Here is a 16,616-nt window from a genome sequence, read left to right as displayed (position 1 = left end):
AGTGAAACAGTGGTTGGTGGAATGTAGACATGCCAGTACCATCAAAAGGGTTATGTTCATTCTCCTGAGCTACTGTTGTGTTACAGACCAGACTGTTCTGTCGTTGCTACTACCTTTTTTTCTTTTCTTTTTTTGGGGGAGGGGGATTTTAGCTGCCAGGTTAACAGGAGATCTCAGTAAATAGTCCCAAGGTAGTGAAGACAAATCCTCCGAGTTTGTGGTTGGAGTGGTGCCCAGTGACCACAAGCATCTGAAGAGCGTGTTTGTTAAACGATGTTGTGACATGTTATTGGCTGTCTTATCTGAGCAAGTATATTCTTGAATGCAATATATATGCAAACATTTTAAGTGCCCCATTAATCAGATTAGTTGAATGATAAGCTCACTACATTCTTGGACTCAGGTCGTTATGGGTTGGGCGCTTTTTTTGCCTTGCCTATTTTAAGCACTGTATCCCATAATGTATTTCGTTCCTTTCTTCGCTTAGCCAGAAGCTGCAGTAGCCCCCGAGAGGGGACCATGGGTTCCGAGGGGGAGCAGAAGGCTTTCATCCGTTCCAGCTGCTAACGGCGGCGCTAATCCCGCTGGCCGCACGGGCGCAGAGCCGCCGGGCTGAAGGGCACCGAGCGCGGTGCGACAGGCAGCGGGGCGTGCGCGGAGGGCGCCGGGGGCGGTGCCGGCCACAGCGGGTCGGGAGCGGCGGCGCGGTGAGTGCGGGGCCGAGGGGCCGCGGTGCGGGTGCATGCGGGCTGAGTGCGGTGCGGGTGCATGCGGGGTGAGTGCGGGCTGAGTGCGGTGCGGGTGCGGGTGCATGCGGGCTGAGTGCGGGGCTGCGTGTGCGTGCGGCGCGTCAGGGATGGGCGGGACAGCGGCGCTGTGAGTGCGGGGCCGCAGAGTGGGCGCCTGGTGGGTGGGAGGGTCACGGGTCCGCGTTGGGCCGGGCTGTCCCTCCCATGGGCTGTCTCCCCGCGGGGGTGCTCTCTTCTCCCCGCTGGCCCCGCGTCGCAGCCGCCGCGGGCCGGCGGGGGGAGTCGGGGGCGGCGATCGCCATCACGAGCTGAGCACCGAGGGGCGGCCGTGGACCCCCGCGGCTCTCGCCATCCCGAGCTGTCGAGGTTTGAAATCCTACATATGCCTGCCATCGTGGTTTGATGTTTTGAGAGACCCCTGCTTGCTAGGCAATCTTATCCCGTGTGTGAGTAGGCGCAGCAGGATCCGTGAAGGACAGAGACACTCCGTGCTTCCTTTCTCATTTCATCCCTGATGCCCTGGTTGGGTCCTGGGTGCAATCGCTCAGCTCAGGAAATCCACCTTTCAGCTGCTCGAAGGACCAGCCTGGAGGTTTCCCAGCATTTTCTTTTATAACCATAGGGGCACTGTTCCTATCAGAGCTGGCTCATAGCAGACAAGGGGAAACTAGGTTGTGTGGAAATTATTCTGCCCTGGGTGCGTATATGGCGATGTGTTACAGCCTCCTTCATGAATAGAGCCCCTCTGCCTTATGGGCTGGAGTTGAAACGTGTCCATTTTCTTGTGTCTCGGCTTCTATTAACAATTTTGCTGGTATGAATTGTATAGTGTGAGAAATGTGGAAGTTAAAACATAGAAAGTGAAAATATAAGCAAGGCCTAAGAACCCAAAAGGGTGAGAAAATCTTTATTTAAGCTTGAATCTGCAGGACTTGGAATTCTTGGATCTGCTATGTGGGAACAGGAGGGATCACTTGCTGCCCCGCACCTGCTGTGGTTTCAGTAAATGCTGACTTGTGTTACTAGTGGGTCTGTTGGTTTTCCTTTCCTCCACCTCCTCTTCAGACTGACACAGAGTGCAGCTTTCCTGCTCTGCATCACCAGCAGACCAAGCTGTGAGTTCATCCTGTCTTATTTTCAGATAGGTACTTTTTGCAGTTCTGTGCTCCATGAAATATATCACATCTCCGTGGTATCCATTCACTGACTCATCAGAGATCTGAATTTTTCCATACAGCGTCTAGCGGCCTGTTCCCTCTCAGTACACCAAGAGAGCTGGAAGATTTCCAAAGCGATGTGCCAGAGCTCTTTACTCTCCCTTGCTCTAAAAAAAAGGCTTGTTGAGATGTTTGGTTTCTTTAAAACAGTCTAAGAATGGGGATAACAACTAACTTCGTTTCAAAGGAAGGAGTATGGTTTGTTTGCTTGACACAGCAACTTTCTCTGCAGTAGTAAACCATGCCCAAACTGGGAAAAACCTAAAAAGATGATTGTTATTTTCAACACAATGTGTGGTTTGTTAGGTCTTTACAATGCTAAAAAGAAAGGAAAATAATCCCTTGTGTTGTGAAAATTACATTTATGCCACAAGAAATGCTAGGAGGCTTCTCTGTGCATTGATTTTGGTGGTTACAGGCCAATTTAAGTTGGAAGAGTACTCCTAGGTTTCTCCAGTCAGATCCCTGCTTCAAGCCGGGCTAAGTTTGAAGGTCTGTCAGGATGCTGTATTTTGCAATCCCTAATGGTATTTAAAGGCTCATGAAATCTTGATGAGCATGTTACCAGGTTATTGTGAATTGTAAATTTTCTTTATAGGAGGTAACTTACAAAGGTATTTGTAATCATGACTCATTTTTTGGGGGGGGAGGGAGGTGGGAAATGTCTCATAAAAAAATCAGCTCAACTTGTTTGGGATACGCAAGTTCTGACAAAGCTCTGAAACATTTTTAGGCTTGATATGGAACATCTTGGGGAAGCTGGAGTGGGAGAGGAAGGAAGAACAAGCAATGGTCAAAACTACTTTCGGCTAGAGAGTATTTGCTAGTGCAGTCCAACTTGCAAGACAGTTTTCTTTTTAGGAAAAGTATGTGAGGAAATCTCTTTGCTACTCTAGTCTTACTGGCATCTTGAAAACAGAGGGACACAGCTGCAATGGGTCCTGTTTACACTTAAAATAAATGTTTAAGGATAGCTGTCCTCTGAATGACAATTTTTTCTTTGGTTGTGGGTGGGAGGGAAATGAGACATCTAGAAAACAACGTTTTAACTGGTCTTGACAAAAGTGAAGACCATCCACTGGCACTTAAAACAGGATTAATAAGGTTAAGCATGTTTAAATTCTGGTTAACTGACAGGCCATAAAATAACTCATTGTTATTTTGTAGATCTCTTGTGGTCACCACGAAAACATACACACAAAAAGATGTTTTTCCTTTTTTCTTTGGCCTGTACTGTTTAAAGAGGAGTGTTCATTCTTTTCTGGAAGTTTTAACAGAATTGAGAAGTTGAAGATCTGATAGTCTCAGAAAAAATGATGTTTTTAGCAAAGGGATGTTGCCACTAAAGCAGGTAACTGACTATAGAAACACTGGGTTAATTCTCTATAGAGCTACAGCCTCTATACTAATAATTTTTTTCCTAATATTGTGCGTTGTGATGACTTTTTAATTTGTAGGGTTGTTTGTATTGTTTTGGCATACTGCGTGCGTGTATTATGGGATTAGATGTAGAATAGGCTGAAACACAGGGAAAACGTTACTTGTAAAAATGCCCGGTTCTACAGAGGAGCGTGGCTTAGCATGCAGATCTAAAAATTTTGTGCCGTGCTCCCAGCTTCAGAAAGGCTTTCTGTAATCCCTGTTCCCTGCGCCTGCCCGCCCCATAACAAGGCTGACCCTGTGTTCAGTGAAAAAACAAAGCAGAAGGCTGAACGCTTGGGATACCTTTAAATGAGCCTGGCCCTGGATTGGGCGGCGGTGGCCGGGGCAGGGATTGACCGGCCCGGTCCCGGAGGGGCAGAGGCTGCGAGCCGGGGCTCCTCCCCAGCCCTGCCCAGCCGCCGTGCAGCGCAGCGGGCTCCGCTCCTGCGGGGCGCTCAGCAGCCTGCATGGGTTCTGGTGAGTGCTGCCCCCCTGCAGGGCCTTGCGGGATGCTCTCCTGTCTCTTCTCTTGGATTATGGCTTGTGGGGCGCTTTCTTGTGTCGTCTTAGTGCTGCTCGGTGTTTAAAATCCTGAGCTCTTTGTATTTTAAGGAGGGAGGGGAGGGTTGTGAAGTCCTTTTGAGCTTCGGATGTCCTTAATAAACAGCAGCTTACCAGAAATGGAGCTGCTAGTTGCAAATGCTGAGCTGTTTTCCAGTCAGCCTCGGCACTTGGGGTTCAATGACATGATGCATCAGGGCTCAGCCTGTCTCGTTAGCAAATGGTTTAATAATCCTGCCTGCTGCTTCCCATGCATATTTTTCAAAGTGGCTCATTATGGTGTTTGCTTAGCAGGGGAGGAATTTAGGTACTACCCTGAAGAGCTGCATTTTCCTATTTATATAAATAGCAAAAATTTCCCATATATATAAGGTCGGGTTTTTTGTCACTGTGTGGAGAGTGACAAAGAGTCCAAGTACACTTAATGATCTCCTGGATCAATATCTACTGATTGGAAGCTGACTTTTAGAGATACTCTTTATGCTAATAAAAATGAAAATGTGAGAACTACTCATTAATCACTTGCCACAAATTTTGTAACATTTTTGTACACAAATGTTGTGCACAAGGGTTTAATAGTTGGGTCCCCCTCCACTGCCTGTAACTATAAATAAAAAAAACCCCAAACAACCACTTATTGACCTGATGAGATTGAAATCCAAATAATTGGGTAATCAAACTCTGGGAGGGAGCAGGGCTGCAGGACTTTAGCCAATTGGGTATGCTACAGAGATTTTAAGTCTTAACAAAAGGATATTGCTGCATTTTATACATTTGGAGTTACATTTGCATCATTCCAAAAGCTGGGGTCAGGATGGTCTCTGATAGGTGTCAGAGGCAGATATAAAAAAATGTCATTACAACATGACTTTGTGTTTGGAAGAAGTACGGAAAGAAATCAGATACAGTCAAGGAAGTTTTGTCTTGGTTAGGAATAAGTGGTGAAAGGGTAGCATCTGTTCTCTTATCTGTATTATGTTTGTGTAAACTGGCCTTGTTTCTTGCTCAGGATCATGGGTTACTTACATTTTTAGATACCATGATACTGCCTCCCTTGAAACCAAGTATGCTGTTAAAAGAACAATGTGATCTTTTTTTGTTTCCCAGTGTTGCATTTCTTTATCAGTAGTATTCTGGAGCTGGATTTAAGGATTGAAAGGGGTTTTCTTACAGAAGATTCTGGGCACAAAATTGAGGAGCTACTCCTAATTGTTTCTGAATTCTGGCAACTATCCTGTGGGGATAAAGATGATGTGTATGTCTGGTTTATTAGCAGTCATAGTTCAAAAGAGTAATATTTTCTTACATTTATTGAGGTGGGAACTTCACCCATACAAAAGTATATAGAGACAGTAGTATTTACCAAAATATTTTATCAGGAAATAGGGGTTTTGTGAAAAAAATGGATTCTCCATAATGTGTAATGCTACAGTTCTGTGAGTGCAATTGTGTGTAATGCTGCAGTTGTGTGAGTGCAGATATGCAGCCCTTGAGATGTAAGTGTACAGTGACTCCTTGTGCTGCCAAAACTCCAGTGACTCTTGTACCAGTTATTACCCAGAGCTGGATCTTGAACTTTGTCCGTGAGGCAGGGCTGTTGTGATAATGAGCATCCTCATTAACTGATACTGCCTCACTGGATGCCCTTTCCAGGTTTGTGAAACACTTGCAAGGGTCAGGATTGGGCTGTGGGGGCCTTGTGGAAGGTGGTTAAACAAAATTACCTCCCAACCTGAGCCCCAACAGGCAGGGTTTGTACTTTAACGCTGGAAGATTTGTATGCTGTCAGTTCCAAGTGGAGTGTGCGAGTGCAGGCTGTTTGTTCCTGCTGTCCTTTCTGCTTTAGCAAGAGTGGCAGAGAGTTAGCACAGAGACAGAGGGTGCTGTCCCAGGCATGTTTGCAGTATCACTGGGTAATAAAATGGTTGCAAGTCTACATTTTTCTGTCTGCAGGCATGAGCTCCAAGTTTGGCTTTGTGCCTGCTTTGGGTCTCACTGGGGAACTGTAAGGAATGTGAAAGGTTACCAGTTATGATGAACCAGATATAGCAGGTTTAGATTTTTTTTCCCCAAGTCTTCTGTAGTATATTTGTAAAGTTTACAGTTTTATATAGACTAGCATGTGTAAAACATTTAATTTACAAATGCCTCTCTTTTTTTTTTTTTTGAAAGAAATTGCTGTCTTACTGTAAGAATTTAGGTTACTGTCTAATGTACAGGGGCTATTGTTAGAGGCTCTTTATTACACACATACACTTCAATCATCTTTCTCCTCATTGCATCTGAGCCCTTCATTATTGATGTTTTTGTCTGGTGGCAGGGAAGGATAAGAACATCTTGTCAATATCTAGTTTTGATATGGGTCAGGCACAGAACTGGAGTGGAATCTCTATCTTGTAAAATCCCTTTCAGTACATTAATAAATATCAGATCATCTCCATTAAACCAAAAATACCTGCATGAGCTTTTAGTTGTTTTAATCCAATTCCTTGTCCTCAGGCATCATTGATGTTCAGTGTCAGAGCTGTTCTTCCTTTCTGTTTCCAGAAATGTCCTTCCTGCCTGATTTGGGGGCCTTCACCATGGGCATGTGGTCTGTTGGCCTGGGAGCCATTGGTGCAGCTGTGACGGGGATCGTCCTTGCTAACACTGACTTATTTTTGTCCAAGCCAGAAAAGGCTACATTGGAGTTTTTAGAGGAGATAGAGCTAAAGACTTTGGGATCAGGTAAGATTCTGGCTATTTCAGACCACATTCTTCAAGAATTGGACTTTTATAAGAGACTTTCTAAGGCCAGGGTTGGAAGCAGTTTTCTTAGTCTTTCCTAGTTGTGACATGTAGTTGAGTGTCCTTGATATCCAGTACTTGTGGTGTAGGAAAAACAACCAAAACTGTTATTTATTTCTGGATGAAACAAGACAGACTTCTAAAAATCAGTAATGCAGTAATCTCCTCTTATACATATAGATTTTGTTTTTCTGTTAGAACTGTATTTGAATATGGAATTCTCCTCAGTGCTTTGCATTTGTCCATAAAGTATTAATTGTTATAAATAAGACTGACTGATATTATTGTTGGTGTTGTTTCTCCTGTACAAACAGAAAAAAGGACATTCAAAGCAGGTGAACTATGGAAGGAGAATGGTGCAGTGATCATGGCTGTACGAAGACCTGGATGATTTTTGTGCAGAGAGGTACTTGCTGGGCTTGGGGATTAATTAAGAAGAGTTAAGGTCGATAGTTTGTAAACAAAGGGAGGGGATAATTAGCACAGTCATCAAATACATCTAAAGTATCTGAAGGGTTTTGTTTCATGGTTAAAACTGGTCACCAGCTACCAGCATACTTAGTTTCCTTCGCAGCTGCTTTGTATGGTCCAGGCCCTGAGCTTTTTCCTTCTGAAGGTGATGGTGACATTATTTTTACATCTGCCAGGGACCTAGCCCATGGTAATTAGAAGGGGAGATTGCACAAGATTCAGTTGGTAATGAGACTTATGAGCTATTTTTATATATATAGTCCAAAATAAGTCTCTGTGAGCCAGGTAGTGTCTGGTCAAATACAGTCCAAGACTGGATTGGCAGAAAGCCATCAGATAAAGCTCATCTGCAAAAAAAGAGGTGTGCATAGAGGGAGTGCCTCTTGGTTCTGGGTGCTAAATGCAAGGCAGGAAGGTACAGACTCTGAAGATAAGGAGTTTCTGTTCCATAACAAGGTGGGTTGGAAAACAGATTTTGATCCTTAAGTTGACATTAGGCTCCTTGGGTGGAGCTCCTTGGAAGCAGACACCTAAAACACGATTTTAATGTACCGAGTGCCTGGGAACAGCCATAGCTTGCACCTTGGACATTGTTTCTCATAGCTATAGGGAAAATAGTTATTATGTTGTTACTCACTGCTCTATAACATGGAGTAATTAATATTGCAACCTCTTCATTAAGGCATCTGCTCCCATCAGTAGTAAGTGCTTAAATACCTGTAGAATTCGTTGAAGGTTCAAGTGCTCTGCTCTCTGAACAGGTGTAGCGTAGGCAGGAGGAGCATGCACTCAGGTGCCTGACTCTGTAGCATTCACAAACAATCAGTCAGGAATCCCAGAGTGGTTTTTTATTATTAGCAGTATTACTGAAAGTTTCAAATTTTCCTGTCTGTTCATCCCTATCTGTTTGCTCCTTGGTACTCAGTGAATTCTAGATGTTCTGCTAGCCTTTCAGTTAAGGTATTTCAGTTAGGTGACTGAGAGTGTGGAGTTGATTTTTTATGTGGGAATTCTGTTCAGTAAAAATGACCTTTCTCCAAAGGAGATAGGAAACATATTTTCAGTGCACACTCTGATCTGTTCAAAATCTCAGGGGTCTTTATATAAACGGTGTGAATTGGGATTCCTTTAGGAGAACAAAAAAAAACCCAGCAGATGAGTGGTGACACCTTACACTCTTACACACCAGAACAAGCAGGTTTTCTTCTGGGATACTGAAAGTCTATGAAGAAATTCCCTGATTTTTTTTTTTTTTTTTTTTTTTTTTTTTTTTTTTTTTTTTTACTGGGGGAATTAGGAAGGAGAGTATATCTTCATTACTTACAGTAAACTTGTATAGCCTGCATTTGCACAGAACCCTCAAAATGCTTTGCAGAAGGACTGATAATGATGGATGTCAACTTGGAAAAAAGGATTGAAAATTCTGAACAAGTTAGTGATGTGCAGGCATTATATTTTTACCATTCTCAAATACTTCAGAAGATAATTGAAGCCCTATTATAGGCAAAGTATCTCTACAGCTTTAAATTAAAAATATGTTTTATCCAGTGAATACTCAGAAGAATCTGCTTCTTCCATGTTTAAGAAAGAAAAATTGTAGTAAATCTGATGAAGAGCTGTCTAGGAGTACAACTAGCTTAAGTGTTACATGTCTATTTCTGGCTTGTGCCTCAGGCTAGAAGTTGTGTGTTTCTGATGGTCTTGAAATTCAAGGTGAAGCTTTCCAGCCTCCATTTATTGACTGAAATGTTTGGGGTTTTTTCCTTTGCTTAGGAGGCTTCTGAGCTCTCCTCTCTGAAACCCCAGCTGTCCAAGCTGGGTGTCCCTCTCTATGCTGTTGTGAAAGAGAAGATAGGGACTGAAGTGGAGGATTTTCAGCATTACTTCAAAGGAGAAATCTTTCTGGATGAAAAGGTATAGTGAAGTTGGTGTTCTCCTTTTGTTTAAAAACAAATCTATGAATGCCCTCTTTGAGGAGCTTGTATGAATAAGTAGAATGTAGTCTGATTGAAAAAGGATTTAGTAGGACTGGAGTTTAAGAAGTTAATTGGCTTTGTTTTTCTATATTTATATATCCTGCTGAGCTTACAAACTGCAGTGTAGCAGTGCACTGATAAGGTGCTGTTGTAGGATTATTCCTCCCCTTCAGCAGGTAAACAATATGGCCTGTTAATATTTATTCCTTTCTTTCACTGGCTGTGTGACTTGCTGATGTTTATAATGTGTGAATCAAGGTTTGAAGGTGACACATATAATTAATTCATGATGTACAGGCCAGATTGCAGTGATATGGCTTGTTCTAGTACACTGGCACGTGCTGGATTGCCAGTCTCATGTCCTGCAGAGCCACCGCCCTGCTTTCTCCCTAAACCAGGAGACACATTTAAAAGTCATTTGGGTTCTGAAGAAAAAGAAATATGTAATACTCAGAATTTACTAGATGATCTTTTTATTTTCTCTCTCTCCCCTGCCTGTTTTAAAGAATCAGGCTGAATTTAAAAAATCCCAACCATCAACCAACCAAAAAAACCACGTTTATCACAAAGCACTGCTATTGTCAGCAGTAGGGATATAGGTGTACATGGGGCTTAAATACTTGTGGATGAGTCTTAAATCCACATGAATGAAAAATCCTTTTCCCTTTGTTTGTTGACATATTTTCTGTTCCCCTGCAGAAAGGCTTTTATGGTCCACGCAGACGAAAAATGATGTTGTCAGGCTTCTTCCGCTTGGGAGTTTGGCAAAATTTCTTCCGTGCTTGGAGAAGTGGATATAGTGGAAATCTGGAAGGCGAAGGATTCACCCTGGGAGGTGTCTATGTGATTGGGGCAGGAAGACAGGTACTGCAGGCTGTCTAGGAGACTTTTTTCTATCATATATGATCAGAAATTTGTTTCCTGGAGTTGTTTGGCTGGGCAGTGGATCTTTTGCAGGGAGACGTGTCTGAATTTCTCTCTTGTGTCTTTGACTAGGGTGTTTTACTGGAGCATCGTGAGAAAGAATTTGGAGACAAAGTCAGCCTTCCATCTGTCCTTGAAGCTGCTGAGAAGATAAAACCACAAGCTTCATAAGTGGAAAAACAGTTGCACATGTTTCTGATTAGAGCTTGAAATGTAGAATGTGTGGTGTAATTGCTTAACTATTTAGTGATCAAAGCACAGGAAAGGTTCTCTATTCAAACATAGAAAATGATGAAAATCCTCTTGGGTTGTTTTTGGTTCCCTTGCAGCCTTCCAGGTGGTCAGGATTTCAACTGGTCCTTTGTATCTGGCTGGATTAATGAAAGGCTGAGTCTAAAATCTGACCTAGCCTAGATGCTTTCAGTCAGAGACAGTCGGTTGAAAACCTGTCTACCTAGGGAAACAAAACTCTTCTAAGGCTGTAGTAATGGAGTACCAGCTGAGGGGAAAATATAATAAAACTTACATAAATAAAATGTCTTTGGTTTTTGCTTTTTTATTAACATGTAAATACATCTGTGTTTCTAGAAGACTACACCCTGTCAGTCTAACTCTTGAGATTTTTGCATTCAAGACATGCCACTATGTCTGCACAGTGAATTTCTTGTTAGTTCACTGCTGGTTCTAGATCTTCTAAGTCCTTGTGATTCCCTCCAAGGAAGATAATAGTGGCTTGAAGGCAGGTTCCTTTTTGTTTTTAAGATTATTTTAAAAAAATTTGCATCCTTATGGATGAAATTCTTTTTTTTTTCCTTAGTATTTATGTCCAGGTAAAACTGATTTTAGCAAAAAATATTTATATGCTCTTCAGAGTCTGTTCTTCACAGTTCCCAGAAACAGCACTAGCAGTGAGAATTTTGAGTGATTCATGTTTCATTTGGAAACTAAATAGAAATTGGACTCATGTCTGCTACTATCAGCTGAAACTTGGGGATGAAGGAAGGAACAGGATTTGAAGAGTACAGCAGCAAATTGACTCTGTGATATGGACTTTCTCTATAAAGGAGCCATGGACAGGTGCAGAGAACCATGAAATAAAGAATTGTGCCTGAGGGATTCTTTTCCTGGGTTTTACTGCTGCAAGGCAGTACTGGTATGGTGTGCTGACACAAGGTCCCTAAAAAGTTCAAAGCATTGTGTAAGTGTCCACTTACAGTCAGCAGTCAGCGTATGGATACTTGGGAGTGCAAGGGGTAGGGAACACAAGAGGTGCTGAAAGCAGTGGGTGTGAGCTATGGTTGCAAAGGGCTATGAATACAAAGATCATTTATCAGGAGTGTTCTGGATTGTGGCTTCTGTAGAGTTCTGAGTTTTCTTTCTGATGGGAAACAGAAAACTTTGCCATTTGCAGAGAATTGGTCTTACACAAAGACCAGCAAAGGAGGTACTGATCTTAGACCTGCATTTCAGGCCTTGTCCCAAGGGCTGTTTGTGCCTTTCACATAAACATGGAATGTGAAAGGCATAAACAGTCCTTGGAGAATGGGATGGAAGCCAGATAAACTCCTAGGCGTTGAAGATAAAGTGAAGTGCCTGTAGAACCTGTTAAATCTGGAAAGTATTTCCTTACAATTTTGTTCACAAGCAACTGAATTCCACCCACTCTGTCAGAGCTGGGACTGCAGGGAGCCTTAGATGATGATAAGGATGCCATGGGGCTGCAGCCCTGCTCTTGGCCTACCCAAAGGGAGTGGCAACACAAGCAGGAATCTATGCTGTCCAGCATTTGGAAGTATAATGGCTATCAAACATATAAATCACTAACACTACAACATGCTAAAGTGTTCCTGTAATGTAAAAACATTTTTAGAAAGGGCCATGAAGTCTTTTTAAGTTTCTTAAAGTACTCATGGAAACTGAAAGTTCTCTGCTTTGGCAGATTCCCCAGAGGGATGTATATGGTAGTGCACTTCTTGATTTGAAAGTTACATAGATTATGTGCATTTTAAAGTTTTCTAGCCCTGTCTTTCAAAAATCAAGTAAAAATCTGGAGCGATAGAAGGTCAAAATGACATTCGACATTGTTCTGAAAAATTACTATTGATAAATCTGATTTTTTTTTTTTCAAGCCAACCTTGGAATTACTTGGAGTTGACTCATCCTTTCTGAACCCCACATTGACAAATAAAAATGGGAAGGACAGAAAATAGGTGGAACATAGGAGCTAGGAACAGATAATTACCATTGGAAATGGGCTAAACCAAATAACTAAATTAGAGCAAAATAGTAAAGGAGGAACAAATTACATCTAAGTGAATTTCCAATACTGCAGACTGAGTTTAGAATATCCACTGAAAAAAAAAATTACAGTTGTTAATTTTGTTGTGCTAACAGCTACCTCTGCTGGCCCAGTTCCTCGTATGCATTTAATGTTGTGACTTTTTTTCTTTTAACGTGGCAAGTACCCAAAATCTAAATCACTTCTCAGCACATCAAATATCACATGATACTTTAACACTCAGCTGGTTAGTGGAAACTAATAATTAAAAGTTTGTTTGTTAGTCTAAGATGTGCATTTTTACCCATGCAGAATGATATTCTATTTGTTTTCATCTTTAAGGTTGAAGATAGATCAGGTCAGTAGGAAAGTGCACCAAGTGCAAGGGTAGGGCTCGAGAAACACTGCTGTAGTAATTTCTCTTCAATCAACTTTTCCTTGTTTGTCATCCCATTTATCTTTTCTTCAGTACATAACTGGGGTTAATGAAAATATTTCATGAATGAAAATGCCGTGAAGTAATTGATGTAGGTGTAATATAGGAAAGTGCTTTTTATTTGAACTTTAGGGATCCCCAACTGCATTTCCTATTTGCAGTGTCCTTTTAGGTCCATTAGAAAGATTGTCTGCCCCCGAGGATGTTTTTTGTTCTGCATCTTTGTCTCCCCGTGCGCGTTATGGGTTCCCGTGCTGTCAAAGTGCCTGTCCTTGGTGCCCTTCGCCAATATCCACAACGAGACGGGAATGCCAAGGGATCCCTGCCGTTTTCTGATGCGTTTCCTGCGATGCACTGTGGTAGGGGAAAAAGAAAAAAGAAAAATAAAAAGAAAAAAAAAAAAAAAAAAAAAGGCAAGTTTCTCTTTCTCTCTGCACCGCTGGATGTCACTGCTACCCAGCCGAAGTGCAGGGGAGCGGTGAACCCGAGGGGTTTTCTGCAGTGGAAGATTTGCTGAACAGGTTCCAGGAGCAGACCGCTGTAGGCTCCGATTCGGCTGGAAGGAAGCTGTTGGAACAGACATCTACTCCTGCGATCTTTTCACTTGTATGGACGTTTTCCTTTTGAGAATAAGAAACTTGGAGGAAAGATATACTGTATTGGAGGACACAGTCTATGGTATATTGATATTTCTAAGTGGAGGGATTAAATTATTACCAGACTCACTGCGTCACTTACAACATTTAACCTATTGCGCCTCTGTGGTACTAATTTCCTCTCCTGCCGTGGCTGCCTTTGTCGCACGGGCTGTCCGGGGCCGATGGAGGGGACCGGAGCAGAGAGCTGCGACAGCCGCCGCTGACAGCAGGGGGAGGTGGGGAAACGCTCTGGGACTGAGGACAGACTCAAATCACTGATATAGCCTGATCCCCTCGGATTTTATTGGGTGTCGTCTGACCAGTTCCATACTAATTTATTATTCTTCTAATCGATCTCGAACGTGTTACAAAGGCTTTCCATCCAATGTTTCTGCTTCCTCTTTTAGATCCAGCGACTGACTTCTTTGTATTTGAAATTGCTTAAGGTCTCTAAGTAGCTTCTGTGGGCTTTGTTTCCTTGCACAACTCTCTCTCTTAACCTCATAATTATCAAAACTATATGACAATTCCAACTATAACTCTGATTTCTGGATGCCTCGCTCCATAAATAGACTTTTTTTTTACACTGAAAAATGGTATTTGGTGATAATGTTAAACACACACTGTGGTGAACAGCCCTGGTCAGGCCATTTTCCACCAGCTACTCCTCGTGAAGATTTCATTTGTTTTAGAAAACGTTTTGTAGTAGTCAGAGGGAAACAACATTAACAAACCACACAAGAACATTGGCCTGCACATATTCACTTAAAAAAATCAGATTTCCTATTTTCATTCCCGTGGGATTAGTACACCTCTTACTGCTGAAGTGACTGTCTTTTAAAAGTGCTCCAATTTGCCCTAGCACTTAGTTAATGGTTTCTGTGATGGATGAGATTTTTACTCCAATTTTCTTGGCAACACAGTGAAGCACTGTGCAGAGATAATGTCAAAGGCAAATAAATGGGACACAGAGAGGCTGTTGGAACCAGCTCCATGCTAACAGTGAGCACAGTCTATTCAACTATGCTGTGAACTGCTAGCACTAACCATATTACAAATAGTAAATTGCAAGAGAACCTTATTTTATCGACAAATGCCCTTCCTAATTCCACAGTCCTTACATCCTAAAGCTGCTGAATTTCCCTGAAATTTCCCATTTTCCCCGTTGAATCTCAGAAGTTACTATTGCACCATCTTCCTATCTCTTATGGAATCAGCATGCTAGAGCTTTCTGCTTTGGCTCTGGACTTTCTGGTGACGTGACTCAGTGCTCTGTGAGATTACTTCAGTACTTCTGAGATGGAGAAAGGATCTCTTTTAGTTCTTCTTACCATCTTCTTACCATCCAGTGACCTCTCCAAGATCCCCTTCCCCCTCTTAGATTCTGCTCAAAATTCAGGTAGTTCTAGCATCTTCTGTCAGCTTTAACACTGTTGAATTTTGCTTTGGTTTCTAAGAAGGCTTGAGCAAGCTCGGGGGAGGCTGGTAAATAGTCCCCCTCCCTTTAAAAAAACCCAACAACTAACAAAAACACAAACCAAACCCAACACCCCATTTATTTAAACAACTGCATGTGGGAAATGAGAAGGAATCTTAATCATGTGAGCGGCGAGTGGGTGACACTCGGGTGTATGTCTGCTCTGTCGGACATCAGAAGGGCTTGGGTGAGGGGAACTGAGCATTTACTATTAATTCTAGCACGCTTTTGGTCGTCAGCTTTGATGAGCTGAGAATTAGCACACCAGAGAAGTGCTAAGCTCACACCATTTGATTGCTCAACAGTTCCTTTAGCTTCAGTGCCATTGCTGCTGTCCTTGTGAGCGGGCTTGTTCCTGATTCGGGGGGGGCATAAGGAGTTCCTCCAAGTCCAGGGGCTGGAGCAGATGAAGAAAGTGCAGACAATACGAGGCAGCCCGTAAGAGCACGTGTGGTGCTGCACGACCTCCCTTGGCCTTGCCTTCCTGCCACACATGTATTTTCATTGTTAGCGAAGAGCTGAAGACATTAGTTGTGCTTTATATATGAGGATGGGAATGAAGGTGACAGAAATGTTTCCCTGTGTCAAGAGAGATCACAAGGCGTGGAAAGGGAACAGAAGGGGAGGGTAGAGGTTGGGAGCCAAGCGAGACTGCAGGGGAGCATTTCCCACCTGCCAGGCGGTGCCTGCCTCAGGTGGGAGCTATCACCCGCTAACTACACGGCTTCAAACAGCTCAGCCCTCCCTTCCCGTCCTTCCTCTCTTCTCGGCGTGTCTCTTGGGAGCTGTAAAAGCCCTGGGACGCCCGAAGACTCAAAATACTCTTCGGGGTCATTTAATCTCATGTCTTTCCTTCGCCTTCCGGCTCTCCAGGTAGGCTCGACCGTGCCTGTAGTACGGCTCAGCATGTGCTGTCTCTGACACGCTGGGTCACGCTCCGCAGCCCTGCGGGCCGAGCTAAGCCCCGTACGCAGGGCCGGGGCGGGGGCCGCAGCCACCGGCCACGAACGAGCCCGAGACAACAAAGCCGCGGGTCCCGCCGAGCGGCCGCGCTCGCAGGGCTGCGGGGGCGGGACCGCCAGGGGCGGGGGCCGCCCGCAGCCTCCGCCCGGCCCCGGGGGAGCTCGGGGGGCGCCTGCCAGGGGGTCCCGGCGGGGGCCGGAGGCAGAGCCGGGCTTCCTGCACGCCCCCTTTGTGTGGAGCGCGGCGGCGTGCGGAGCGGGCGTGGCCCGGACGTTCATTTCCGCGCTGCCGGGCCCGGCGGGAGAGCGGCGGGGCGGCTCGGCACAAGGGCACGCCCGGCGGGCACGCCTGGCGCTCCGGCCGAGCTGACGCGGGGAGGAGGCTCCGGCAGCGCCGCCGTGTCCATGGACTAGCCGAGGCAGCGGAGGGACCTACGCCGACCGCCGCCGCGCCCTCCGCCCAGCTCGGCGAAACTTAGCGAGCAGGCGCCTGCCCCGGTGAGTCCGTGTCCGGCCCGGGCACCCGCCGCCCTCTGCCCCGGGGATCACGCCGGGAGGAGTGCCCCTCGCTCTCCCCGTCTTGGAACGCCGGCAGTTCGCCCCCTGTCCCCGGAGCAGTGTGCTCCCGGCAGCGTGCCCCGGGGCCGGCGGGCCGGGCGGGAGCAGCCCCGGCTGCCTGAGGTTCCCGGCAGCGCGGGGCTGTGGCGGGCCCCTGCCA

The 16,616-nt window shown here is 44.6% G+C and overlaps 2 protein-coding genes across 6 annotated transcripts in view; both read left to right on the top strand.

Annotated features, from left to right (window-relative positions):
• The first annotated feature begins 554 nt into the window (after window positions 1–554).
• On the top strand, window positions 555–10,643 carry PRXL2A (peroxiredoxin like 2A). 5 transcript variants are annotated; one of them, XM_059851243.1, is made up of 6 exons: window positions 555–707; window positions 6,497–6,676; window positions 7,051–7,142; window positions 8,981–9,121; window positions 9,883–10,047; window positions 10,180–10,643. In XM_059851243.1, the coding sequence occupies exons 2-6, from the start codon at window positions 6,499–6,501 to the stop codon at window positions 10,276–10,278; spliced, it is 675 nt and encodes a 224-aa protein (XP_059707226.1). In that variant the 5' UTR covers window positions 555–707; window positions 6,497–6,498; the 3' UTR covers window positions 10,279–10,643. The 5 variants fall into 5 exon arrangements, with proteins under 5 accessions (XP_059707226.1, XP_059707228.1, XP_059707229.1 ...); XM_059851245.1 differs by lacking the exon at window positions 555–707 and adding an exon at window positions 717–738; XM_059851246.1 differs by lacking the exon at window positions 555–707 and adding an exon at window positions 787–801.
• Window positions 10,644–16,210: 5,567 nt separating this feature from the next.
• Window positions 16,211–16,616, top strand: part of TSPAN14 (tetraspanin 14) — a 33,663-nt gene continuing 33,257 nt past the window's right edge. The window contains exon 1 of the mRNA XM_059851239.1: window positions 16,211–16,396. The gene's annotated coding sequence lies outside the window, so the exon portion shown is untranslated. The remainder of the gene's footprint in view (window positions 16,397–16,616) is intronic.

Source organism: Haemorhous mexicanus, chromosome 7, assembly GCF_027477595.1.
Source record: "Haemorhous mexicanus isolate bHaeMex1 chromosome 7, bHaeMex1.pri, whole genome shotgun sequence".
Taxonomy (NCBI): Eukaryota; Metazoa; Chordata; class Aves; order Passeriformes; family Fringillidae; genus Haemorhous; species Haemorhous mexicanus.
The sequence above is the reverse complement of the archived record's forward strand: the minus strand, read 5'-3'. Positions and strand labels throughout refer to the sequence as shown.